We start from the raw sequence: 26,967 nt of genomic DNA, 5'->3' as shown, positions 1-26,967 counted from the left end.
CGAAATGGTGAGACCCTATCAGCCGGCTCATCCCCAGTGTTCCAGTGACCTCTCGCTATACACTGTTCCCAGAGTCAAACGGGCACGTATGGAGATCTGTTTCACATACATGGGCCCTAATCTTTGGAATGCCCTACCGCAACCTTAGAGAAGTTGTACCTCGTGGAACACTTTTCAAAAATAACTGAAGATCTGGATATTCTGGGTCAACATGATGTGGTTAGACCTTACCTGCTGCTAAAGCGCCGGGAAACCCCTTGTGGGTAGCTGAGGCGCTATATAGGATTTTACAATAATAATAATAATGATAAATTAACATTTACCTCAGTCAGTTTGGGGGCTTGGAGTGCATTATGAGGTCAGAAGAACCCCAGTGAGTTTAAGGCATCTGAAGTGAGATCTCAGTTAACACTCGCCTTGTTGAGCTTCAGGTGGATGGAGTGTTATCTCAGTTAATACCCGTCTCAGTGAGTTCAGGGTGCATGAACACCCAACACCTTCCTCGGTCAGTCCTGAGCTCATGGAGTGTCCTCTCGGTTAACTCCCACCTAGTTTAAGGCGCTTGGATGGTAAGGACAGACATTCTAGGGCTCATGAGTGGTCACCTGTGGAGCTATCGGATGTTCCAGTGCCACTCAAGACCCCACTCAAATGGAAGGTTGCCACATGGATGCAAGAAGACCAAAGTGGGCTCAAAAACCATACCTGCCCTAGTGTGACAACCTTGAGAGGGCCCTGCATTCAGAAACCTGTTGGTGCAACCAGTTCGGTCATCAGGTCCTCTCTTCACACAGCTCAGACACATACAGCCCTCCCAGCTTTGTTTACATTATCCTAAAGCTGAACCCAACGTGTGATGTGACATCCACAGGTGACCTGCCTGTAGGCGTGGCGTTTTATCCAGGTCATAGACTTGGTGCAAGTTCTTTCCTCCAGTAGGCCTTAAATATTGATGCCGGCCAAGGTTTCTGCTTGAGAAATGCAACAGTGGTACCCAACTGCGGGGTTCGTTTAGGACCTCACGGGTTCTAGACTGCCTGATATTTGGGGGGACACCTGAAAGTCTAGGTTCTTCACCCCTCTCTGGTTTAGGGCAGGAGAAACCAAGCTTCAGCTCAAGGAACTATACAAAAGAACAGAGTCAGTTTATTAGTCGATACCCAGGGCTTGGGGACATTGTCTGAGGCCCTTATGTGAGCAGTTTAGTACCACATGGAAGGAGGTACCATGAGAGAGCCTCCTTATAGCCTGATTCGGAGTCGGTGGAAGCGGTAACTCCAGAAGGATACCGCTCCAGCCCAACTTGAGAGGTGTTGTGTTTCCACAGCCAGGGTTACCCTGTGCAGAACGCTCAAATCAATTTTACCTGTTGGGAAAAGGGGACTTGTAAAACTGAGTGGGACCTGGGTTGAATAGCTGTGCTCTGCCCAGCCCCCACCCGACCCCCTCCTATAGCATGGAAGAACAGAATTTTCCCCTCCTACCAAGCATCAGCCTCACCTCGCCCTGGTGCCCGCCCCACCAACTACCTACAACCCGCAGTGATCCCACTGAGCATATTTACCATCTGCACAACGCAGGCGGTAAGTGGGAGTAGTAAAGAGTCTGTTATTCCCCACCGTATTGGAATCTACGTATTTTAACCATGCAAAACAAGTGATTCATGTTATTCCGCATTCCAAGTGGAATAACTCAAAATTGGACAGTGCAATTTCCATCCAGAATTGGTACTTCTTGCCCTGGAAATTCCATTCCCTCTGCACCAGTCAGCTGGCACACCGACCCTTTAAGGATAAAGGTGGGGGCAGTACGATTAGTCAAGCAAGAGGAACGAGTATTTCCCACAAGTTCAAGTGAAGAACTGCCTTTTTTGTTGAAGGGTGAAAGAGATTGCATGTCTCTGGTGGGGCACAAGCCCTCGTGAGCAAGAACTTTGATGAGGAAGTCATGGACTGTGTGATAAGGATGACCAGTATGTAAGCCATTAACTTAACGGTGGAAAGAGACTGCTGCGCTAATTTTGTAATAATGTTTGACAGCATATACCATGAAATGTGCTTTCTCTTCACACCTGAAGATGTTGCTAAAGCCCAATTAAGCGGTACTCATTGTATGGACTCCAGGGGCCAGATGTACGGTCATTCACTTTAGCGAGTCGCAAATTGCGCCACATTGCGACTCGCAATTTTTGACTCGCTAAAGTGAATATACAACAGTCTCACAGACACTGTTTGCGATTCCCAATGAGGTCACAAATTGCATGCCTTATCAATATTCATGAGGCAAGCAGAACTGGTGATCCCATTGGGAATGGCTAGCACTCACAGGGATGGTGGCCTGCTGGGGTCAGCGACCACCATGACTGTGACCGCTTTTTAAATAAAGCATTTTTTTTTTAAATGCAGCCCGTTTTCCTTAAAGGAGAACGGGATGCATTTAAAAAATAAAAATGAAACTTTTCCGTTTACATTTTTAAGGGCAGGCAGTGGTCCCTGCAACCACTGCCTGCTCATAAAAAATATTTTCACACCCATTCACAAAGGGGAAGGGGCCCCTTGGAGACCCCTTCCCATTTGCGAGTGGCTTACCACCTACTTGAAGTAGGGGGTAAACTGCAATTGTTTTGTGACCACAAATGCGCTTGCAAAATAATCATACATTGCTGTGAGACCTGCTGTTAGGAAGGGACACCCTTGGTACACCCCTTCCTAATAGGGAGTCGCAAACCATATTTTGCGAGTCAGTAGTAGGTTACTGACTCGGCAAAACATGGTTTGTGCATGGGGCAGACCCAATTTTGCAGTCGCAAACGGGCTGAATTCCAGTTTGCGACTGCAAAAACGGTCGTACATCTGCCCCAGAAGTGTTACTGGCCGTGCTGAAATCTGTTAACTTCACACAGTTCTCTGCATTGGACAGCGAGGCTGCTGAGCTTTATTAATGGACCTCTTTGCTGCTAGCCTCCCTTTGAAGTTTCCTTTCTGTAAAGTTCTTCCTCATGAAGACCATCCTAGGCACAGAAAAGAAACACGCGGGTGGTCCACCATCCAACTGCAGGGGTTCTTGTACTCTCAGGTTACTGGGAGAGGCCCTGAGACCTTTGTGGGATGCGAACTCACTTCACATGGGACTAACCAATACATAAAGCAAAGCCATCCATACCTGTAGACTAAGCACGTCGCGCTGAGGAGCAGAATGACCAAAGTGGCCACACCAGCAAGGATGGCCAACACCACTAGGTGCTCCCTGTCCCTCTGCTCCTGGACATTCATGGCCGTGACCCCAGAGATGTTCCGATAGTCGAAGAGCATGAGGAAGCCGCGTCCACCGGTGGTGGTGGTGATCAGCTCCATAATCACTTCCATCATCTCCGAGGGCGAGCCGAAGACCAGGCTCTTATTCTGCGGGGAGTTGGCTCCACAGAAGCGTGAAGAAAAGGTCACAAGATCCGAGATATACAGGACATCCTGGGGGCACGCTTCTGCTGGGGGCGGAAAGGTGTCGGAGGTGTCTGTGACCGAGGGAGTAGCTGAGGGAGTCGCACTGTCCGGCACATCAGGGTGGATTTGGAAGTGTTTGCCGTCATCTTCCGCAGCTTGGTTCTGTTGTCTAGCGTGGTCGTCTGCAAATTTACTTCCACCACTAACATCCTTCAAGCCATACTCGTTAATATATTCGTCTAGCCAGCTTGGCTGTTTGGCCTCAAATATGGACTGCAGCTTGCTATGCAATAGACTTTGCTCCGTCGCAGACATATCCAGTGATGTCAGAAGTCCTGGTCTTTCCACTAGCTCAGGTTGAGTCTTTTTCTGGGTGTGAAAATACCCACTTACACCGCTTTGGATCCTTGAGCCAGAGGCCGGCTCAGGTGTGTCCACCACAACCTGAAGAGGGGGCTTAGAGGTGGGTGACGCCCTGGAGGTCTCATCTTCTGCTGTGACTGTGTCTTGGCTCGCCCTCTTGAAAGGGTAGATGTAGGGGTCCACCATATCCCCCTCGCCCTTGCTCTCAAACACATCAAAGTCAAACATCTCCAGGATCAGATGGGTCCCAGCGGGAATAAAAAACTGCCACACACAGTGGGCCCCTGCGTCATAATGGTTAGGAAATCCAGGTGACAAAATGAGGCCTCTTTCAACGGTGCTCATCACTGCTCCACAGGAATAATAGACCTAAAATAGAAAAAAGGCACATAGTCGGTAAATGGTCACACTTGCAATGACATCAAAAGCCATGGGCCACCCAAAGCAAACTGGAATGGTATCTTTCCAAACACCTATTTCCAAGCATAGAAAATCTATTCCACCTAAATCATAACTTCACATATAGAAAGTTAAAAAAAAAATGTAAAGGCCCAAAAAAAGATTGCGACTATGGTTTCGGTTTGCATGTATGAGGAGGGTCAGTGTTACAGTGTCGGGTTTGAGTTACGGTTAGCATTAGGTTGTAGGGTGTGCATTAGGGTTAGGTTCAGGAGTTATGGGTAGGGTGCAGGGTGAAGAGTCAAAGTTAGGGTTAGCCTTTGAATTAGAGTTAGATTCCAGGCTAGGGTCTAGCTATAATTATAGACTTAGGTGTATCAGGAGAGTTAGGTGGCCTATATTAGAGTGCGGGTTCCAGAGTAGGATGAATGTATTTTTTTTTTTTTTAGAAGGTCCAGGTTTGGAGTTGGGCTATGGTTAGGTATCAGATTTGGGGTATGCTGCAGGGTTACGAGTAGGATTTGCATTAGCATTAAGGAAGGTTATGATTAGAGTTTGGTTTAGAGTATACATTAGGTTAAGGTCTGTTTTAGGGTTAGTGTTGGGGTGTAGAGTTATGGTTAGATTTAGGGTTAGACTGTAGGCTTATGGTTAGGATAAGGCTTGGGAGGGAGGTTTACGTTAGAATTATGGTTAATGTGTGGGTTACAGTTCGCATTAGAGTTAGGCATAGGGTGCTGTGTTGAAGTTAGTTTCAGAGATATTTTCAGGTATAGTATGTATATGGTATGGTAGAGTTAATAATTTATCTTGAATACTTTTCAATGCTTTATAATGGTTTGCTTTGTTCATGCTTTAAAGGTTCGCGGAATGCTATAGAACCCAACAGATGACATTTAACGCTCTAATATGATTTGTAATAAGAGTAAGAAATATAACACTGCCCCTGAAGAAGGAAGAGCGCCTGGCATTGGAGCAGTCAACTTCTTTCCTCATTCCTTTAAATGTTTACTTGCAGGTGCCCCTTGTCTCAAACCAACCAGATTTAATCCCATTAAAGGATCATCTGTGAGAGGATTCTCTTCATGAGCGTGAAGACGAATTTGGCTCCCGCCGGTGAACTCTGAATGGACCGGAGCCTGTGCTAAGGCTGCAAGAATATTTCTTAAGGTAGGTTATATTCCTTATTTTAATTTTATTGGGGTAAAGTGACACCTTTAATCGTGTTTTTAGACTAATAACTTTTTCATCAAGCTTTCCTCTCTTTTCAGACACTACTTTTTATAGGTAATATTGTGTGCTTTGGGGCGAGGTCGGGGGGGGAAGAGGGACTGACCATTTTTCTCATCAAAATCAGTAATAATCAGGAAAGTCTATTACCGGTGTGCATCTTTAACTTCCATTAAAAAAACAAAAAAGCATAATACCACGAACATTGGATTTTTCCTTTGAAATGTTCATAAAATGTGGGGGGCAAAATGTGTTTTTTTATTTAGCAATTAATATGAATTGAGGAAGAAAATAGTGTACTTTTTAAATGTAAACAGTAAATGAAATAATATTAGGATAAAATAGCATTTCAATTAAAAGAGAAAAACTAGGTTTAAAAAAATTGTACTTTTAAGCAAATCAATTTGATTTTGCAATAAATAAAAGGGAATGCTTGAAGGCCAAAAATGTTTTGATGATGAAGTAAACAATTTTTGCCACCAGTATTTAAAAGAAGGGTAAACAGTAGATATAATATTTTGAAAAAGAGACATTATCGAACTAAAATGTCAATTGAATAATTGTTTCTTTACTGCGCAGGATTAAGAAAGTAGTGCCAAAGAGCGGGAGAAAATATGGTAAGAACAAAACCGAAGCTGACCTTGTCAAAGACCAGAGCAGCCCAACCAGCCACCCTTCACAGGCAGAGCCATTCCTTGAACCCATCTACCCCACCCAGCTTCACCCAAGGGCACCTGCTACAAGTACCCCCACCCTGCTTGCATGCTGCCGCACGTGTTAGGCTTCAGGAGCAGAAGCTTGTCCCACATGCCCAGAGTACACCTTTCTTATGTGTTGGCAATATCCATTGCATGTTCTTAGTCACATTTTATTGAGTTTACATGTATAACAGTGTTATTTCCAGGCCTCCAACACTTCTAACTTGACCTTGCTTCCCAACGAAGTAACCATGAACCTGCACAGTCTCTCCTCACCCCCCATGCTTCCTCTCCGGGCAATATCCATTGTTGACAACTTCTGGAAACATCTGGAAGAGTTTCTAGCAAGTTTCACCAGGACGGGAGAGGATACATTGATTAAACTGTATCAGCTGGGATTAATTCCCATTAAAAAGAGAAAGAAGTGTGCATACAAATTTACTGTGTTAGGTGTAGTAGTAAATAAACCCTAAGTAGTGCTGGGATAAGAACTCTGTGTGGCTACCAACCAATGGAGAGGTCAAAACAGAAACAAACGCTCCACAGCTGAAAGTTATCTGTGTAAGGGCAGAAAGAGTTGTGAATGCTGACCTGGATGACACAATTTTGGGCTTTTTTTTTCTCTTCTCATTAAATAGATCTTCTGACTTAAGATCTATATAATTGATGCAAGACAGCCTGTGGCTTCATGTACACAGCATGGAAGGTAACCGCTAGCCAGCCTTACTTGGATTGTCAAAGTGTGACTAAAAGAACATGGCCGGGGTCGTTCTGTGAGAACCACTTCTTGTTTTAGATGTTTTAATCTTGTGATGCAACACTGATCAGGAAACTAATAACGTTTTTGAAACAAGTGTTCTTTGTAGCAAGGCCACAAGGGTCGCTTTGAAGGACTCCATGGCTATTATAAAAGAAACAATGGTCCTGGACCGGTTATTCAAGGAAGAGTTAGATTAACAGAATTATCAATTTATTTGAGTTTACATTAATCCCGAAGTATTATTACAATATATTTATTTAGTCATTTAAAGGAACAATCATTAGAGGGTCAAGAAGGTAGGAGAATGTTCTAGGGAACGTGTAAGAAAGAGTGCTCAAGTGTATATATAGGATTCAAGAGAGCTCAAAGTATGTAGAAAAGTAAAGGGCATATATTTACAAGACTGTACAAAACTGATATCCAATAAACAGTTAGATGCAACCTGGCCACATGCAAATTATTCATTCTTACACGTTCCCTAGAACATTCTCTTACCTTCTTGACCCTCTAATGATTGTTCCTTTAAATGACTAAATAAATATATTGTAATAATACGTAGTGGTTTTTCTGTACATCTGTTTGTTCTAATTAATTATTTTCACAATTTATAGACGTTTGTGACCATTGTTTCTTTATAATTATCGATACCCAGGTCCAGGGACGATTTGGGAATACCCCACTGTTTATAATGACATGTTCCAAGGCTGGCTGCAAGACTCGGACTGGCGTGTACTCGTAGGACCCTAAAAGACACATTTTCAACATCATCTTACGATTGTACAGCATCAATTTCAGACCAGGCTCCTATCACCTGGACTCCGCAGATGTGAAAAGTACAACTCAACCGCTCGGACGTCGCCGCTGCACCTACACTGGGTGTTCATTGGGGTGTTACAGTACCTCATAGGTGCAACCTGCACCCATGCTTCCTATTCACAGTGTGGAGCAGCATATACATTTTAACTCAGTTGAACGACCGCCTGGATACAGTTTGAATTCTACAGCGGCAAAATTCAATCTTTCTTCACTCGTAGATGAAGAACACGAGTACCACTGAGACGGGTATTAATGGCAACAACTTAGAGCCTCTTCAGTCATCGATTTGTGCTGAATATTTAATATTACAATTGGTATTATGATTAGCATTAATAATAAATATTTTTTTTTTCTAATCATTATTGTTCACTTTAAGTGAACAGCCCCCTATAAAAGAGGAGCATGTGGACGATGAAGAACAGTAACAATAGAGAGAATATTTTTAATGGGCAACTAGTATTTATGTTTTTAAACACGTGATTGACTCACTCATAGCTGCTGTTCGCTTGGCATTCGGGTACCTGCAGTTGTGGCTTCATAAAAGGGCACAAAATCTATAAGCACCAGTCACGGGAACTATTCACACCAGGGGCTGTATTATAGAAAGTGCCCCGGGGCGCAACGTGCATGTGTGCCCGCTTTGCATGCCCCCGGTGCATGTTGGTATTACATAAAGGTCCGCAGATGCTTCTAGCAGCCCTTTCTGTGATACAGAGCCGAGGGCGTTCCCTCATTTGCATGGGGGCGTAGCCCCATGTAAATGAGGGAATCTCTTTGCCTCTGCGCCCTTGCCTTATTATAGAAGCGGGCACAGAGGCAAGGAAGCTGTCAGGCTGACAGTCCACCACCCTTTAGTTGGCGCACTGTCAGTGCACCCCCTGATGGCAGCCCTCTAGACAGGGTGAAGGGGGTCCCATGGACTCCCCAGACATCCTATTGCAGGCAGGTTCAGTCACTCACTGCATCCGCCGGCAAGGGGATCTCTAATCCCCCTTAAAAGTGCCGGTGGGTTGCCGCCTGGACAGTGACACGCTTCTATGCAAATGAAGAAACACCCTCTTGTGATAGCGCTGGTGCTACATGTGCGCCAGCGCTATCTGTATTACAGAAAGGGCGCACAAGAGTCTGCAGCCCTTTTTCTAATACCAAAGTGCCCTGGGGGCACGCAAAGCATGCAAACATGCACATCGGGCCCCTGGGGCACTTTCCATATTACGGCCCCAGGCATTTAAGTGCTATAAAAGTAGCATGCATTTTCTAGAGGGGGCGCCTCCTAGTTGCAAGAGACGGTTTGTTTCTAGTCAAGTACAACAAGAGGTGAACATGCTTTTCAGGCTGTCATGTAAAAAAACATTTTCAATACAATTCTCAATATGTTACTTTTCTATAAACCAATGGACTGTTTTTAGTGCTCACTAAACTGGACATTGGCACATATACTGCACTCGTTGGTCTAAATGCCACTACTGCATGGAGAAACTACAGGTAAGAATGTTATAGAGCGTCCTACAGAGACCACACTGTAGCCGTCAGCATCCTTCCACCCGGAAGCGAACTACACATCCGCTTATGCACGTCAGCACATCTACAGGGGCTGTATGAATAGAACTATCATACAATACAGGGTAGGCTGGAGTACGAAACGATCATGTGCGACTTTTTATGCACCAGGGTACTGTGAATTTGCAAAGTTTTACCTCAACAAACTTCATGATGTTCATCTCAAAACATCATCATTCACAACTTCTCCAACAGCAACAAAGTTTAAAGTGCACCTAAAAACCCACAAAAGTAGTTTTTACATTTTCAGCAAAAATCATCAACTTCTGGGGGGAGAATTGTATTGCAATAATTTTCAATTGCAAATGACTTTGGAACTTTTGGAAAGTGCAAAAACTGTAAAATGTTGCAAAAATTAGGGTGCAAAATTAACATTTTATGTTTTTTTATAGCACAGCCTTCTATATGTTGTTACACTGTGGTATGTTGTGATACACTTTGTTATGTTACATGATGTTACATGTTCCTGGAGTGTGAGACTACATCAAAACCAAAGGGACCTTGAGTGAGACTAGCTCAACGATGAAACAGTGCTCAAAGACATGAGGCTCCAGAGAGTGAATTTCTAGCTCTGTGGCCTATTGGCCTTATCTGACCGCCAAGTCGCCTGCGGGTGCTTTTTAGGTCGAACTGAGCGCAGCACGTATGCGCTGTGCTAGGAGAGTGCCTCTTGGAATCACTCCAGAAACTTGTGCGTGTCAAATGGCCTCCAGCTTGCGGGAGCGAGCAGAGGTGCGCATGGTGGCATCTGTTCTAGATCATGTTTCCGGTCACTTTCACTTTCATGGCCGCGCTTGTTTTAAAAGACTTTTCCTGCCTGCCGTTACAGCCCGGCCAGCAGCAGTAAGTTTGTTTACTTTAAATTACCCTTCTCATTGACCATTAAACAGCGCGGTAAGTGTCCGGTGAGCCCTCACCTGCACCCACACACTGCTGTCAGCCTTCACCGGTACCCCCTCTCAGGAGTGGCGGCCTCACTCACGCGCCCTAACTTGCACCCACTCATCACCAGTGAGAACCCCCCTCCCCTTGGAGCAGGAGTCACACCCTTCAGGAATCGAGGAAGGAGGCGCTCGCTTTCTGTCCGTGGACCAAGTTTGGGGAGAAAGCTCTCTCTCACATGAACAACATGCTGGTGGTCACGCACCAGGAAAAACCCAACTGCATTGGCTACACGCAGGTAAAAAAAGCACACACAGAGCATCAACCCGCAGCGTGGAATACGGAACTGCACGTCATTTATTTTTTTCTGGAGTTTTTGCTGGTTCGTGTAATTTGCGTTACTTTGTGCTCTATGGTTTTGTTTTCATACTTTTCTGTATTACTGTGTCTATCTAGCACTTGCTACCGTGGCGTGGGACTCCAAGCGTTTTAACTCAAGCGGTGGGCATTATAGTCACCCAGTGGTATTGGTAGTCAAGTCCTGGGGCAGTGGTGTAACCCAAAATGAGGGGTCTCGTGAAGAATGCAACGAGGGGGCGCCGAGTCTATCTAGGATATTCACTGACCTTGTGTTGAATGGGGCCCCTTTGAAGGGTTGTGGCACCCTGAGCCTACATGGGGCTTGCGTTATTTCCCTGTTCTGGGGCAAGGCTTTCTAGGCCCTGCTTTTCCTTAAGTCAGACAGGGCCATTCCGCCCCATTCCCTCCTCTAACGTGTGCTCAGTGGTGGGATCAGGGACAGTTTTGCCTTGCCCCAGCCCTTACGGCTTTTTATCAGTGTACCATGTGCGCTACTGTTTACCAGTGCCTCAGCCAGTGTACAACTGCTTCCATATTTTTAATCACCTCTCAACATTTTGGGTCCTAAGTCCTATTAATGTTAATGGATTCGGGGAGCAGGGTCTTTTAAGACCCCAGAAAAGCCCGTTGAAAGTGACACTGTAAATGATGATGAACTGAGGTGTCTTTTGGGAGCAGAATGTATTGAAAAAACGCGCAGGCTAAACATGTGCTCAACGGTCATGCTGGAGATAACAAGCATTTACAATGCAACGGTCTCGGCATTGTTAAAGTTAGAGCTATTGGCATTGCTCATGACAATGCCGTTTCTTTAAATGTTTTAAAAACAAAAACATAAACAAAAATAATGTCATGAGCAATGCCAATAGCTCTAACTTTACCAATGCCGAGACCATTGCATTGTAAATGCTTGTTGTCATCCTCCTCCTCTTGTCTCTCACCTTTGATTCACTCACTTCAGCAGCCTCCTCTGTATTCAACAACTTCTGCGCTTCGCGGTCGACCGCCGCAGCGTCATTGGCTGCTAGTATCACTGACGTCACACTAAGAGAGGCGAGTGTTGAATAGCATGGGCACAAAGAAAACTGGGATACTAAGAAAACGAAGAACACGAGATAGGGTGGCAAAGGGAAGAGAGTACGTTACATTCATTGTAACAGGAAAATGCTGGTCATTTTTCAATGTAATCTCTTTTCGTCTCACTAGTGAAGTTCCGCTTGCACTGAGTGTATGCACAGTCCATACTGAGAGGACCCGACGTGGGCGTGACTCAAAAGACTGCGCTTTCACAATTGTAAACCTTCGGCAAATGTTGTCTGCATACCAGTGAACACTGTCTGATTGTGTGATCATGTTGATGGTACATACATGATTATGGACAGTTTGTGGCTTCATACACTTGTACCACGTGTCGTGAGTACATGATCGTATGATTAGCGCGGAAGGAGGGATGTGGCAGAACAGGGCAATGAAGAGTATCTGAGGCAATGGCAGGGGTGGGTGACTTTGATGCGGGGGAACCGGGTTCAAGCTAGCGCTCTGATACCTTTGGAGTGCCTGTACAAAAGTTTAAAATCACAGAGAGAGAGACACAACTGCCTTTCTCCGAGGCGAAGCAGAAATGCCTCGGAGAAAGGCAGCGGAGCTTTCGGATTCGGGGGCGTGTTCTCCTCCTGCCATTGGCTGGAGGAGATAATTAGATTTCTTGAAAAAAACACGCCCCCGAATCCGAAAAGGACGGGGCCTGTTCGGAGTGACGGACCTCTTCTCCAATGGCTGGCCAGCATTCAAGAGGCCAGCCAATGGAGAACAGGGGAGAAGAGGGGCGGGTTCAAGCCCCTCTTCTCCAAGTCATTAAATCTCCGACTTCCGGTTCTGCCTTCGGCAGACCGGCGGTCCTCGACCTAAAAATGAGAGAAATAAAAAAAAATATATAATAATCACCGGAAGTCGTTGGGTCTTTTCTGAACTCAAATTCAGCTAAGCAGCCGCTCTACCCTATCGCGATCTCTTGCAGACATGAGATCTAAAAGTTTATTAGTGCTCAGACAATGTCGCAGCCTTTTGTACTTTTGGGCCGAGCATCTTAAACCTAACTCTGGAAGTACACATTTAGTGCACATCTTGAGCATTGCGCGGAGCTGTAATATACGCATCCATAACACCGTTTTCACTTATTTAAATTCATTTTTGGAGGAAAACGTTCTTGGCAAAATAATTAGCTCACGTGATTTGTTCTACTTAAGGTGCAGGAAAAAGCGATTTCTTCGTTGCGGAGCTGTTCGTCAGCTGGTTGCTGCTTGCGTAAAATTAATTTAGAAACAGTCGTTTTAAGCGCCCTAACGATAGTAAGTGTGTGTCTATCTTTTAAGTAAGCATTTGCATAATTCCAGCAAGCATCAAGTGGTAAAATCACGGAACAGTTTCCGTGAGAAAATATGTTAATCTGGTTTTCTTCACAATGGACACGGCTTGCCCTCGGATGTTAGGCAGTGCTACTGGTGACGCAAATTTTCTTTAGGCGACCCTTCTATGCTGTACAATTTAGCAATCTTTTGCAAACTCATCAATGTATTTTTCCGCAGTGGGTCCCCCTTCCTCCCCAAAACTCCCCACATACTTTTCAGCCTTTCCTGTACATATAATATACAAAGCACACCGCTGAAGTGCATTACTTGCCAAATGTGTTTTTACTCGTACATATGTTGCTGTCTCCCATCAATTTTTTTTGCCTGGAAACTTGCTTGAATGCCTTTAAAATCTCTGGTGCATTCCCTGTTTGACTGCCCTGGCATGTATGTGGTGATTACCGAGAGCTGAGGATGTCATTTGTGCCGTAGAAGCACTATTTGAGCATTAATGCACACGGAACGCGCTCTCATGCATGTGATCAAGGCTACGTTGCAGTTTATGCAATCCGGAGTCCAGAGTTTTAAAATATGATTTCCAGCGCCATCAAAATTGTGTGATCCTGGGAAAATTGTGCTTTTCTGTCTTGATTCTACGACCTTCCAATAGGGAGCAGGTATTGGATACGGAGTATCCGGCGCTAAAAATGCTAGGACTGACTTCCATAGTTCATTTTCAGATAGATACATTGACTTTATTGAAGCATATTTTTTTTTTACATGGCTCTACAACATACCTTAAAAACATTCCCAATATCGCTGGCTAAACACTTATACGGTCCCAAAGGCGAGACCTATTGCTATGCCAAGGCTTGTTTCATTAGCTCGGATGCTGTTTGCTCAGTTAGGCACCTTCTCAAAGAAAGCAAAAGCAAGAAGGCAAACTTATTTAAAGGAGACATTATTTCCACCAGTACCGACATCCAACTCCATCCTAAAGAGCGTAGCTAAATATCCCTCCGCACCTGACTGCACCTATAGAACGCACACCTGCACCAGTGCTGAGCTGCTTAAATGATCACATGAGGCCCATCTATATCTTTTCCTTGATCTCCCTGGCACCCGTCGCTGAACGAGAGAATGGAACTCATGCCTCAACATCTCATTCCTTGCGGCTTGGTCGCCGTGCTCCCGCCAGACTGGGCCAGTGCTCTCTCAGCTGGCCGGACACCGCTGCCAGTCATAAAGGTCTCAGATGGCAGTATATCCAACCAGGTGAGTGACTAATTCTCCTTCAGAACCCTGTGCCCATTTGTTTTCACACACCTCCTTCACCCCTACTGGATGGGTACTGAACCGCCTCCCCCACACACACTGTTCCTGTTTGGTTGTGGACTTAAGCACACCTCTGCACTTCTGGTGGTCGAGTAGCAAACCAAACCTCCTTCACACCTCTTTATTGTATTGTGAGCCACACCTCCTTCACACCTGCACATGGGGCACTGAACCACAACTCCTTCACACCTGCACATGGGGCACTGAACCACCACTCCTTCACACCTGCAGATTGGACAATGAACCACCACTCCTTCACACCTGCAGATTGGGCACTGGACCACCCCTCCTTCACACCTGTAGATTGAGCACTGAACCACCACTCCTTCACAGCTGCAGATTGGGCACTGGACCACCACTCCTTCACACCTGCAGATTGGGCACTGGACCACCACTCCTTCACACCTGCAGATTGAGCACTGAACCACCACACCTTCACACCTGCAGATTGGGCACTGGACCACCACTCCTTCACACCGGAGGATTGAGCACTGAACCACCACTCCTTCACACCTGCAGATTGTGCACTGAACCACCACTCCTTCACACCTGCAGATTGAGCACTGAACCACCACACCTTGACACCTGCAGATTGGGCACTAGACCACCACTCCTTCACACCTGCAGATTGAGCACTGAACCACCACACCTTCACACCTGCAGATTGGGCACTGGACCACCACTCCTTCACACCTGTAGATTGGGCACTGAACCACCACTCCTTCACACCTGCAGATTGGGCACTGAACCACCACTCCTTCACACCTGCAGATTGGGCACTAAACCACCACTCCTTCACACCTGCAGATTGGGCACTGAACCCCTACTCCTTCACACCTTCAGATTGGGCACTGAACCACTACTCCTTCACACCTTCAGATTGGGCACTGAATCACCACTCCTTCACACCTGCAGATTGGGCACTGAACCACCACTCCTTCACACCTGTAGATTGGGCACGGAACCACCAATCCTTCACACCTGCAGATTGGGCACTGGACCACTACTCCTTCACACCTGCAGATTGGGCACTGGACCACCACTCCTTCACACCTGTAGATTGGGCACGGAACCACCACTCCTTCACACCTTCAGATTGGGCACGGAACCACCACTCCTTCACACCTGCAGATTGGGCACTGGACCACCACTCCTTCACACCTGTAGATTGGGCACTGAGCCACTCCTCCTTCATACCTGTGGATTAGGTACTGAACCACACCTTCTTACCACCTGTGCATTGCATACCGAACCACACCTTCTTCAAACCTGTAGATTGAGTACTGAATCACACCTCCTTCGCTTCTCTTGGTTGAGTACTAAACCACACCTCCTTCGCTCCTCTTGGTTGAGTACTGAACCACACCTCCTTCGCTTCTCTTGGTTGAGTACTGAACCACACCTCCTTCGCTTCTCTTGGTTGAGTACTGAACCACACCTCCTTCGCTTCTCTTGGTTGAGTACTGAATCACATCTCCTTCACTCCTCTTGGTTGAGTACTGAACCACACCTCCTCCGCTCCTCTAGGTTGAGTACTGAACCACGCCTCCTTCGCTCCTCTTGGTTGAGTACTGAACCACACCTCCTTCACTCCTCTTGGTTGAGTACTGAACCACACCTTCACTCCTCTTGGTTGAGTACTGAACCACACCTTCACTGCTCTTGGCTGAGTACTGAACCACACTTTCGCTCCTCTTGGTTGAGTACTAAACCACACCTCCTTCGCTCCTCTTGGTTGAGTACTGAACCACACCTCCTCCGCTCCTCTTGGTTGAGTACTGAACCACACCTCCTTCGCACCTCTTGGTTGAGTACTGAACCACACCTCCTTCGCACCTCTTGGTTGAGTACTGAACCACACCTCCTTCACTCCTCTTGGTTGAGTACTGAACCACACCTTCACTCCTCTTGGTTGAGTACTGAACCACACCTTCACTGCTCTTGGCTGAGTACTGAACCACACCTTCACTCCTCTTGGTTGAGTACTGAACCACGCCTCCTTTGCTTCTTTTGTTTGAGTACTGAACCACACCTCCTCCGCTCCTCTTGGTTGAGTACTGAACCACACCTCCTTCGCACCTCTTGGTTGAGTACTGAACCACACCTCCTTCACTCCTCTTGGTTGAGTACTGAACCACACCTTCACTTCTCTTGGTTGAGTACTGAACCACACCTTCACTGCTCTTGGCTGAGTACTGAACCACACCTTCACTCCTCTTGGTTGAGTACTGAACCACGCCTCCTTTGCTTCTTTTGTTTGAGTACTGAACCACACCTCCTTCACTCCTCTTGGTTGAGTACTGAACCACACCTTCACTCCTCTTGGTTGAGTACTGAACCACACCTTCACTCCTCTTGGCTGAGTACTGAACCACACCTTCACTCCTCTTGGTTGAGTACTGAACCACACCTCCTTCGCTTCTCTTGGTTGAGTACTGAACCACACCTCCTTCGCTCCTCTTGGTTGAGTACTAAACCACACCTCCTTCGCTCCTCTTGGTTGAGTACTAAACCACACCTCCTTCGCTCCTCTTGGTTGAATACTAAACCACACCTCCTTCGCTCCTCTTGGTTGAGTACTAAACCACACCTCCTTCGCTCCTCTTGGTTGAGTAATAAACCACACCTCCTTCGCTTCTCTTGGTTGAGTACTGAACCACACCTCCTTCGCTGCTCTTGGTTGAGTACTGAACCACACCTCCTTCGCTCCTCTTGGTTGAGTACTGAACCACACCTTCACTCCTCTTGGTTCAGTAGTGAACCACAGCTTCATTCCTCTTGGTGGAGTACTGCACTACACCTTCACTCCTCTTGGTGCAGTACTGAACCACACCTTCACTCCTCTTGGTTGAGTACTGAACCATACCTCCTTCACTCCTCTTGGTTGAGTACTGAACTACACCTTCACTCCTCTTGGTGGAGTACTGCACCACACCTTCACTCCTCTTGGTGGAGTACTGCACCACACCTTCACTCCTCTTGGTGCAGTACTGAACCACACCTTCACTCCTCTTGGTTGAGTACTGAACCATACCTCCTTCACTCCTCTTGGTTGAGTACTGAACCACACCTCCTTCACTCCTCTTGGTTGAGTACTGAACCACACCTCCTTCACTCCTCTTGGTGGAGTACTAAACCACACCTTCTTCACTCCTCTTAGTTGAGTACTGAACCACACCTCATTCACTCATCTTGGTTGCGTACTGAACCACACCTTCACTCATCTTGGTGCAGTACTGAACCACACCTTCACTCCTCTTGGTTGAGTACTGAACCATACCTCCTTCACGCCTCTTGGTTGAGTACTGAACCACACCTTCTTCGCTCCTCTTGGTGGAGTACTGAACCACACCTTCTTCGCTCCTCTTGGTTGAGTACTGAACCACACCTCCTTCACTCCTCTTGGTTGAGTACTGAACCACACCTCCTTCACTCCTCTTGGTTGAGTACTGAACCACACCTCATTCACTCCTCTTGGTTGCGTACTGAACCACACCTCATTCACTCCCCTTGGTTGCATACTGAACCACACCTCATTCACTCCTCTTGGTTGCGTACTGAACCACACCTCATTCACTCCTCTTGGTTGCGTACTGAACCACACCTCATTCACTCCTCTTGGTTGCGTACTGAACCACACCTTCACTCCTCTTGGTTGAGTACTGAACCACACCTCCTTCACCCCTGTCGATTGGGCACTGAGCCATACTTACTACACCTCTGTTTGTTGGGTACTGCACAGTCAGAGGACTATTTACTAAGGTACATTTATATAGAGTACACATGTAAATTGTATTTTTACACTTTGTAGTAAATGTACTACTTTTGGCTAATCACCATTTCTGAAAGCATCGGGAAACGTTATTAAACTAAAAAGAATAGTAAAATAAATGTTATGTTTAATATGAATGCAATATTATTGTAAAATAATTTTAGATATTTATTTAAAATGTTGAGAAAAAAGATACAGCATAATTAATTTAATTTTGAATTAAATATTTAATTTAAATATATTAAATTGCAATGACTTTTTAAGTTTTCCAAAAAGAACCTCACTTAAAGTATAATGTCCTACTTATTTATTTAAGAGCATAACATACTATAGCTAGAATTAATTGATTTTTTATAATGGAAGTTATATATTTTTTAAATTATAAAAGGCTTTTAAAATCATTTAGCATTCTATATATGTATATATACACACACACACATATTTAAACATTTTTTTTTTTAAAAAGTGGAAATAAATTAATAGATTTTTAACATTATTTCATCCTGGGTTCTATTTTAAATCCGGGCCTCCTTTATTTTCTATAGGAGGGTGTTTCAGAGGCAGTAGTAAGCTGTGTATACTTCTAGACTTACTCAAGATCTGAGTTCGAGTACATTTACTACTGTTTTGGATCCTGTGTACAGCAGTATATTTTGAAGTGCAGTTTATGAGTAGCAATGAGCGTACTCTTCCTAAACCCCTGCTTAGCCCTCCCCGAACCCTTCCTTACTCCTCCCTTTAACCTCTCTCATTTAGTAGTGGGACCACAAGTGTCCTGTGCATAGAAGTGATGATAAAGACCCAGACAGAACACGCGTGTCCCTCATACATATGCAAACAGCAGAGAGGAGCAGTGGCACCACAACTGTCCCTCGCAAAACATCTGTGTTCGTCATTACAGCCTTTCTGACAAACTGGCTTATTGTACGGCCAATAGAAGTTACAAAAAGTTAGCCAAATCTGCCCACTTGTATTTCTCTTCTCTACTGTATTGGTAAATTGGTTTGTCAATTCCCTTCAACCAGGTCTTTGTAGGACAATGAATGCCACTTGCGTATATGATAATTCTGTGTGTAAGGTTGTGTATAGAGTGTGTCTGCTACAGGTGGCTGTGACTACACATGAATCCATTTTGATTTACTGGAACCTAACTGGTACCTCAGATGGAGGTTGGAAGGTGGATTGCAGGCCATCTCTAAGACATTCCTGAGATCATCTGTAGTGGAGAAGATTCGAAGATGTGGAGGAGCGTAGGGGGGTGGGGGGGGGGGCAGAAGATTATTTCGAAGTGTAGAGAAACTGCCCTATTCTATTTATTTCCATTGGTGCCTGGAAGGGCTCTAAATAGGGAGTTAAGGGAGGTGCCTCCTTCTCTTGCATCTTTGTTTTAGGTCTCCCCTGACAGGAGACTCGCACCTCCACAGCGCCTTCCTGCCGACACCTGGAGACAAAGACTATTGCTGGAATAACCTGGCAGGGATGATAAAAAGGCAGGAACCACCCAAAACTGGTCCATAGCCGGACTCTTAAACCACACAAACTCTGCCTGCAGCATTAGTGTACAGATGGAAGAGATATTTCCAGCTCGAGAGACTCACAAGATCTCTACCAGAATCATGTGTCCCACACCAGTGCAACTGAGAAGCTGTCCTGTGCTCTGACTCCCTTTTTCAGATTCAGGACCAGAAACATGGGTAGTTTTCCAACCCGAGAGGAAGCCTTGCCCTGACGGAAGGAGGTAAAACTGCTGATGAGGGGCGTTGAGAGTGCCCTTGCACAAGGAAGATGCAGCCTCTCCTAGAAGAGTAAGACAGACAATGATGTGAGGAGGTAACAAACTGACACTGTTTTAACTCAGAACGCATTTGCACTCCTCAAGCCAGAGAGTGATGTCTGGGAGACCAAGGCGACCCCGCAACAGGCGCCCAAAGCCGGAATGCCTGTGATCGTGGGATGCCCCAAAAGACCAACTAAGTATCTCGTAGTCTTTCCCGCCAAAGAACCCTAGCACCTAGACGCGCAACGAGCTTTAAGCATTGTGACCACATTCAGCGGTCCCAACTGATGAACATGAGCGCTGAAGGTGGTGATGTGCCAACATAACCCGCGTCATGAGAGGAGACATTGATGGAAACTATGCAATCCCCCTTGTGACCAGGGAGAGTGCTTAGCTTTGTTTGGGTGGTGGACTTGTGTCTGGGCCTGAGAAAGGTCCAACGGAGCACAATCCACCGTATTACAAGCAGCATAACCTCCGCATACCTGCTCTACCACCGGTAACGGTGCTACTGATGCTCATCAGACTAGACATACATATGCACGCTTATCAGTCGAGCTGGAGTAGAGCTCCAGGGAGCTCTGTTCAATGTACCAGGCAAGGACACGCACCATGTGGAGCAGAACTGCCCTTGCTAACCATCCAACCCCACAGGCTGGTCCGCGTCTCATGAATACCCAAAAGGACATACGAGGAACTGTTGTGTGGCTTTGCGAAGAAAAGGATCCATCACTTCTTGAGACTCTTGGGCAAATGATTAGTCAGACTGCAGAAGGCCAACAGGAATAGCTCATCCTAAAACTTCCTAAAGAGAGAAAAACTTACATTTTTGCTTTGACATACTGCTCAATAGCTGTCCTGTAGGCCTGTTCCCCAAAGTCCCTATGACAGACACATAGGAGACCAGTGTACTACTTGAAGAGCCCTCAGATTATGATGTTTTGTATTGTGTATTGTGATGTACAATATTGTGTTGTGTGCAGAAGTAAAGTGTTTTTCTTTTATAAGTAAAAGCTCTGTCTTGACACTAATCCATTGAGTGATATTGGTCATCTTGTTGAGTTGTGACCACCGCCCAGGGAAAGCCTTAGACAGCTCGACGTTGATCATCGGAGGGTCTAGTCCTCAGAGTGTAATAGGTGCTCCGTTTTGGGCTCAATAGTAAGGATAAGCCACAGGACACGAGTGATAAAAGAATATGAGTGGCAGAAAATGAAATGCTATTTATAATATTTAGGTGAGACTCTGGATCAACAATAAAAGACCACAGTACAATATTCCAGAGTGCGGCGTCCTTTGTGTTTAAAAAAAAAAAAAATATATATATATATATATATATATATATATATATTTTTTTTTAATGGAAGGTATCTTTTTTTAAATTATAAAAGGCTTTTAAATGTATTTAGCATATTTTTTTTTACAGGGCACGGTGTGCCCCTACTTCTTTAAATCAATAAATTCCTTTCCCCTACTTTTTATTTTATATATATGTCCCAGGACTGCAGAAATAGCCAAGGTCTACAGAGAAGGCTCGGCGTTTGTGGCCGTTCAGGGTGGGCAGAGAAGGAAAAGGACTGTCTTTTCCTACATGCCCAGAGATGACAAGGACAGTGTCCACTTCTGCTCTGCAGCTGGCAGCAGTCACCCCTATCTTTCTTCCTCTTATTCCCTCTCTTTCCGTCTAGCAGCCCCTCCTCACCAGGGCTGGACTGGCCGTAGTGGGCACCGGGCGTTTCCCCGGTGGGCCGCCAGGGTTGGGCCTGTTTCCGGCCCCTGTTGGGCCATTTTTGTTACCGGGCGTCGGCAACATCGGCCCCCTGTAACACAAGCATTTACAATGCAACGGTCTCGGCATTGTTAAAGTTAGAGCTATTGGCATTGCTCACGACAATGCCGTTTCTTTAAATGTTTTAAAAACAAAAAACATAAACAAAAATAATGTCATGAGCAATGCCAATAGCTCTAACTTTACCAATGCCGAGGCCATTGCATTGTAAATGCTTGTTTACCAACTGGTCGGTGTCCAAAGGTGCCGCTGGTCTTCCAAATCGTCGGGAGGACCCGGGGGGCTTCTGCGCACCCTGTGTTGAGTGGTTGGAGTGGTGAACCGTGCATTTTTGACGACGAGTTGGCTTGTGTTTTGGGTTCATGCCATCTAGGCAGTTCCGATTTTGTTTGTGCCATACGATCTAGGCATTTCCAATAAAGCGCTGGCGCCGTGATTGTAAAAAAAAGTGAGTGCGTGGCAGCCATTTGTTTTCTTTTTCTTTACGTTTGTTACAATTGTAGCAACCACGCATTAGCATAAAATGTTTAAAGCGCGAGGGCCGCGATTTATTTACAATCATGGACTCTGATGACGCCTGCGCTTTCGTTTTGTTTGTTGCGATCACATGCCTTTTGTTTTTCCTATTTTATTTACTTTGGTTATAATGATGGCATCTGCCCTTTAGCTCTAAACATTTTAAGCTAAAGCACTGGCGCCCGCGATTGTAACAAAAGTAAACAAATATAAAAAAAAAGCGCCTGGCAGCCATTTGTTTTCTATTTCTTTATGTTTATTACAATTGTAGCAACTGCGCTTTCGCATAAAATGTTTAAAGCGCGAGGGCCCCGATTTATTTACAATGATGGACTCGGTCGGCACTTCAGATCTGTATTCACTCCTGCGGTTTTACATCACGCGTCGTGCACCGGTTTTTAATCTGAAAAACTTTCCCAGAAGATTTCCCCCTGCCGTCTACATCACGCGCACCGTCTTTCATCTCAAGAACTTTCCCAGAATATTTCCGTTCAAAGATTTAATTCTGCTAAAGGATGCAGTCCACAGGAAAGTGTGTCGCGTTCGCCAAACTCCTTAAAAGAAGTTGTTTGCAACAGAGAATGCAGCCGAGCACTATAGTGAAACAAAACATGAGTCTGGCACCGCTGTCTCCAATCCGTTGAAATCAGCAAGAAGTCTAGCCCACCTACACACAAGACGGCGCCCCACGCCCAACAACTCAGTGACCAGATCAGCAAGACTCCAGAGCTATAACAAGGCTCGACGCGCGTTCATTCACACGGAAAGTGTCGAAGAAATCCAGCTCTTGTTTACAGATGAGAATATTTTTTAAAAAGGGTCAGGCGTTTTACCTTGAAATGCTGCAAGTGTGTTTCCCATTTAAGGAAAGTGCGATATCCGTCCCCCTGGACCGCGCCGCTTGCCTCGTGCACTCTATTTACAGACTGTGTAAGACACGAGCCCTAATGCAAAGTGAAATCCATCAAGCCAAACTGCTGCAGCAGCATTGCAAGTCGAACATCACCGAGGGAGCCCTCGTCCTGATTACAGCACTGATAAGGAGAGAAACAAGAAGACCCTTGGAGAGGTGAGGAGACCAGAGCAGCAACCGGACGAAGGGGGAGCGGACGAGCACACGACCGCCTTTCTCCGAGGCAGAGCAGAAATGCCTCGGAGAAAGGCAGCGTCCTTTTCGGATTCGGGGGCGTGTTTTGCTGTTGTCTCCTCCCTGAGACTTTTCGCAAAAAACACGCCCCCCGATCCGAAAAAGACGGGGCTTCAACGGAGTGACTGACCTGTTCTCCAGTGGCTGGCCAGCATTCAAGAGGCCAGCCAATGGAGAACAGAGGAGAAGAGGGACGGCCGAAACCGGGCCTAACAAACAGCTCGGCCGCACCCCCCTCCCCTCCAGGGGGGCTGCTCGAGCAGTTTGCCAGGGCCGGTTTCTGTTCCCAGTCCGGCCCTGCTCCTCACTTACTGAAAACCGTGACTTCACCCTCTCTTTCCTTCTTTCATTTATTTGTTCCCCTGTGAAATGGATCCAAAAAAGAGAAACATTTTTTTTGTTGGAAATGTTGTCTTTTGTTGACATATTTCTATTCCAAAGAGCATCCTTGGGAATAAAAGGTTCAAAATATTAAAAATAAATAAATAACGAAATAAAGCAAGAAAGAGCGGTCGTAAAGTGGCCAGATTGATTTTATTCACACCCAAACACATTAGCGCCACATAACAGAGTTTGCCAGTGTCGCGCTACTTTTGTTTTCTTGTCTGTCTTTGAACAGCATTGTTTTCCCCGGTGGGGAAGTGCACCAATCCTGGAGGTACTGCAATACCTGATTGATGGGTGGATTGGAAAACAAAAGGTGTACCGCAGCTTTGTGTTCTCGGATGTTGTCTTTTTAAACCATAGTGCTTGCATTTTGTAAGGATATAAGCAATGGAAATTGAAATGGGTCCCTTCTGGGCCCTGTAGTCATGTCCTTAACTTTTCAGGCAAGAGCACTCGCTGATTTCTTAATAGGGAGTGTAAAAGCGTAAGGTAATCACGTTTTTCCTGCTTACGTTTCACATGCTTTACTTAATCTTGCATTCCTTAGGAGTGTTTGCTTGTTCCAGGATGTTGTTACTTTTTTTTTAAGCAGCATATTGCTCTTGTCTAGTGCATAATTTGATTTGGGTCGCACCCAGGTGTTTATAGCGGGGCACAATTGGCTTGTAGTTGAAGGCAGTGCGAGTTTCTCTCAGTGGGGCAGTATGGTGTTCAGTGGGGAGAGAATGAGGCACTTTGGTCACAACTGCCGAATTTGGAACTAGGGAACCAGGTTCAGCCTTCATGACCAGTCCCCCAGACCACTCTCCTGACTGAGCACATTCCCACGCTAGACCTTAAAAGGCCCCGCAAGACCATAGAAGCCCCCGCAAGACCATAGAAGCTTTGGTGTTTTAGCACCAGCAGGTGAACCCTAGCGGTGGGAAGTGTGTGTTAACTTTGAAGGCCTGTCCACCACAATCCATGCGGAGGTTCACCTCCAGTCTTTCAGGCAGGCCTATGAAGTGATAGTGACTCTTTCACGAAGGTCACAGGACCCTTGAGAAGGGCTGGCTCTAGGGCAGTCGACCGGTGTGACTTCACCGGGCGCTGACTTTGGGTCAGCAACAATAAAAATGTCATGATAACTCCGGGGATTAATGTTCTTCCTAGAGCAAGATTGGAGTTTTGTCTAGTGGAAGTTTTGACTCATAGAAAGGTAGCGCAGAGGGTTAATGTGCCTGCTACAAAGCAAATGTACCATGCAGGTCTTAAAAGTGCTAATGTAAGTCAGTCGTTGGGTTACTGCTTTCAGCAGAGAGGCCCAAATCCAAGCGGTCGCCGGCACCTGCTTCGGCCTGATATGAATGGTAAAGAACTTCCTTCCTTTCCTACCGGTGGAGCCCCGTAAGATCGTTGTGCAAGCCTTGATCACATCTAGGCTGGACTATGTGAGCATCTTGTATCTGGGGCTATCTGAGTATCTGCTCAATCGGCTGCAGGTTGTGCAGAACGCTGCGGCCAGAGCTATTCTCAGGGTAAGCACCAGAACACGAATGTCGCCTCTCCTGGAAGCCCTTCATTGGCTCCCGGTGAGAAAAAGGGTTCAGTTTAAGGCCTTAGTGCTTGCTTATTGGGCTTTCCATGATACGGGTGCTGCATACCTGAAGAACAGGATCCAATGTTACCAGCCTCAACGGGTCCTTAGATTCTCTAAGTACTCTCTTATGGAGATTCCTAAATTCACAAAATCTCGGATTGGAGGAAGGTCTTTTCAGGTGCATGCGGCACGTCTATGGAATGAATTACCACTATATCTGAGGCAAGTGCAGGACCTGCTGTCTTTCAGGAAACAACTGAAAACGTGGCTGTTCCAACAATAACTACGGGTGGGGCTAGTCTTTCATGAGGTTCCTGCCAGGAGATCAGCGCCGGGACACTCCTTGTGAGTATCCGCGCGCTTTATAAATATTTAATTTAATTTCATTTGCAGTTTATAATTTAAAATCCTAACATAGAAACGTGAGCTATTAACGCTCATCTAAGAGCTGCATGCAAACTGCAAGGTATAAATTAGAGTGTTATGGTTTTTTCCCCACAGTCTTTAATTATCCTAATGTTCGAAAACAGTATTCATTTAGATAGAAATCAATTCTAATGTTTGAAGAGAACCCCCAACCATGGTATTACGCTTTAAATTCTGAGTTTGTGTTTCTCCAGATTAATCACTATTAAACTATACTCCCTACTAGTTGTCATGTGACTCCTACACCTTGTAGTCTTAGTCTTGTGTAACATTTCTTATACAGTGATTTACACACATATAATGGATTATCTCTGTGTAATGTGTGTGACGCAGGGGCGGCTACTCCGCTACGGCGGAGGAGTGTCGCCCCACTGCCTTTCAGCACAGCAAAAAAGGAAAAATAAAATGATAATAACGCAATGTTATTATCATTTTCTATTTCTGTGTTGGGACAGTTTTGTGGGGTGTTTCTAGGCTGCGTAGGGTGGAGGAGTGGTGGCTCCCTACTAAGTGCGCATAAATTCCATTAATGTGCACTTTGCATGTTCTCCGCCCAGGCTGCATTACAGCCTGGGTGGAGAACATGTCCAGGCTTCCATTCCCTATCTGAGCGCCGAACCACGGCACTCAGAACAATCACAAAGCTATTGCAGTGTTGTGATTGGCTCGGGGGAGCCTATCCTGCTTCCTGTTCGAACAGAAGCCAGGAAGAGGAGGGAGAGGCGAAAAGAGATGCGGAAAGAGATGCGTGGGCCGGCCAGCCGGCCGATGGCAGGTAAGTGATGTGTTTTTTATTTTTTTCCTCCCTCCCTTCCACCACTTACCCCCTTTCCCGCCCCACTACTGCTTCGCAGGAGCAGTCGTGACTGGTGTGGTGTAAAGTGCTCTGACACCCTACACTGGTATGAGTGGAGCTGTAAATCAAATTAAATGCATCTGAGAGAGAGTGTGGTAATGGAGGCTTGAGGAGCACTGTTAAAGGGTGGTAGTGATGGAGGTGGTCATTGGGGGGCACAAACAAACACTGCTGCACAGGGAGCCACCATCGCCTAAGCCGGCGCTGCCCTTGAAGCCAGTCCGCCTCACCCAGTGGTATCTCTGTTGACCTTGTTTCAGAAGTAGTAGCTGCAACTCGCAAGGGATCGGCAATGTAGGAATTGCACGCACACCAAACTAAGTTCGTAAACTTCACAGTCTCTCTACATCATGCACAAGCACTTAACATGTGCTGCCTGCTTTGGGGGCACTGGAATTATGCAGCAAAAGAGGACAAGATGATGCCACAGTGTTGACTACACTATGCAGCAAAAAAAACTGGAGCGTAATGCGGTATATCTTCTGATACTTTATTATTCTTTTATTTTTACACATTCGAACAGACTT

At 45.9% G+C, this 26,967-nt stretch overlaps 1 protein-coding gene across 5 annotated transcripts in view; it reads right to left on the bottom strand.

Annotated features, from left to right (window-relative positions):
* The window catches only part of LOC146783245 (uncharacterized), a 312,026-nt gene that overhangs the window by 139,367 nt on the left and 145,692 nt on the right, over positions 1-26,967 (bottom strand). For all 5 annotated transcript variants that reach the window (XM_085633267.1, XM_085633266.1, XM_085633265.1 and 2 more), the window contains one exon: positions 3,163-4,172. In XM_085633267.1, the coding sequence (XP_085489393.1) occupies positions 3,163-4,148 (986 nt within the window). In that variant the 5' untranslated portion in view covers positions 4,149-4,172. The remainder of the gene's footprint in view (positions 1-3,162; positions 4,173-26,967) is intronic.

The sequence above is a fragment of the Triturus cristatus genome, chromosome 11, assembly GCF_964204655.1.
Source record: "Triturus cristatus chromosome 11, aTriCri1.1, whole genome shotgun sequence".
NCBI lineage: Eukaryota > Metazoa > Chordata > Amphibia > Caudata > Salamandridae > Triturus > Triturus cristatus.
This window is presented reverse-complemented; position numbering and strand designations above follow the sequence as displayed.